Here is a 1,844-nt window from a genome sequence, read left to right as displayed (position 1 = left end):
GATACTTTTAAATTTCCATCTATTTTCACTCCTGTGTAACGCCACTAGTATTACCCTGGAAATAGCAGTGCAATATATTAAAAATGTTCTTGCAGTTTTCACGCTTTTCACACTTTTTCCGAACTCATAAGTCAGTGGGCCAAAATGAATCCTTACTGTTTACCGTTCCTGGCCTAACCTAGCATATAAGAGCCACAAAGAAAAGCACTTGGAATTTCACTTTTATGCACAAGCACTGCTATATATATAGATCATGACACTGTTTTCCTTCCACTGCTTAAAATGACGGATAAATCAAATGATCTTCTTAGACTTGGTTTATTTAGTAAGAGAACAACAAAAGCACAGCAACAACAAAACACTCGACACTTTAAAATTAGAAAAAAGTAACTAATTTGAGCACAGAACTTGTGAACTGATACAAATCAATTTATGATCTTGGGTAATAGTTCCAGCAAAATAAAGCTGCACGCAATTCAACATGAACTTCAAGGGAGAATCACTCTAAGCTCGAAATGAGTCACGATTCACACAAAGGAAAGCCGAAGCCCATCCCCTCCCGTTTTAATCAGTCCTGTGACAATCTGAGGCTGTGATGACATAATTACTAATAAAGTGTAAGTCATATTTTTGCATTAAATAAGTGCAAAAGGCAGAAGCACCTACGTTCTCTTCAAACGGGCATACGAACGGCCCAATGCTACTTTTTATTCAGCCTCTAAAAAGAGTCCAAGTTTTGTTTTTTTTGTTTTTTATATATATATATATATATATATATATATGTTACATTCATGTCCATCCGCAGTAGGCGTGCTATCACATTTCTGAAAACAAAAGAATGAATTGATTTATCTTCTATACTGGCTAAATACAGTCTAATCATGTGATCCGCAGAGTAACCAATGGGCAGCCGAGGAGAAAGTAAGGGCAGGAAAAAATTACTACCATTTTAGGGGAGGATGTAAGCCACTATACCAGCCCATCTAACGTTTTACAGTCGCATTTAAGTGTCTTTTTATTGAAATAATAAAATAAACATGTCGCTAACGAATTATTATTCCATGATGGGTCTCCAGACCGAGGAGCCTTACGGTGCACATTTCATCCCGGGAGGCTTGCAGGGTTCGACGGCTGGCTGCGCAAAGCCAGGCCGGGGAGCAGAGGAGGAGGAGGGGACCCCCGGCTCACACATCCCGGATTTCTCTCATTTTTCCAACAAACAGTCGAGTTTAAATGGCTTTTCTCCTTGGACAAACACTTCCACTTCTTCTACGTCTTCTTCTCCGCAGCGGCAATCCGCCCCCGGTGCGTCCATCCCCGGCCTTTTTCATCCACATCACCTCCTGAGCCACCACCCCTACTACGGCCCGCAGACTCAGACACACGCCGAACACCTTGCATCCGCGTCGGACAGCAGGTTTGTACGCTGCTGGGAAGGGGCGAGCCCCACCTCGGAGACCGCTCTGTCGCAAGTTTCGGCCACTTTCCCCGCGTGTCTCCCAGCACAGAGTGACCTCTCCAATCCGAGCCCGAGGTATGAGACAATTAAGCCCGAGAGTTCACCCCCGTCACACGACAGTCCTGAAGATTCCAGCTTCGCCAGTCCGGCGGAGGTGGTCCTGGAGCGGCTTGGGACTGTAGAGGAGCTGGGGAGGAAGCCTGAGCCAAAGAAAGAGGACGACGACAGAAAAACACAGCAGCAGCAGCAGCTTGACCCGGGTAAACACAGATACACTAAACTCAGGAATGTTTATTAGCTTTAAGAAGTGGCGATACACAGGTGTGTGTGTGTGTGTGTGTGTGTGTGTGTGTGTGTGTGTGTGTGTGTGTGTGTGTGTGTGTGT

General features: G+C 44.8%; 1 protein-coding gene across 1 annotated transcript in view; it reads left to right on the top strand.

Moving 5' to 3' along the window:
* Nucleotides 1–911: 911 nt before the first annotated feature.
* The window catches only part of LOC102290574 (homeobox protein Hox-D9b), a 4,470-nt gene continuing 3,537 nt past the window's right edge, over nt 912–1,844 (top strand). Inside the window, exon 1 of the mRNA XM_005922465.2 lies at nt 912–1,719. Coding sequence (XP_005922527.1) covers nt 1,038–1,719 — 682 coding nt within the window. The 5' untranslated portion in view covers nt 912–1,037. The remainder of the gene's footprint in view (nt 1,720–1,844) is intronic.

Source organism: Haplochromis burtoni, unplaced genomic scaffold (genome assembly GCF_018398535.1).
Source record: "Haplochromis burtoni strain Fernald_Lab_line unplaced genomic scaffold, NCSU_Asbu1 Contig_57, whole genome shotgun sequence".
In the NCBI taxonomy this organism is placed as follows: Eukaryota; Metazoa; Chordata; class Actinopteri; order Cichliformes; family Cichlidae; genus Haplochromis; species Haplochromis burtoni.
This window is presented reverse-complemented; position numbering and strand designations above follow the sequence as displayed.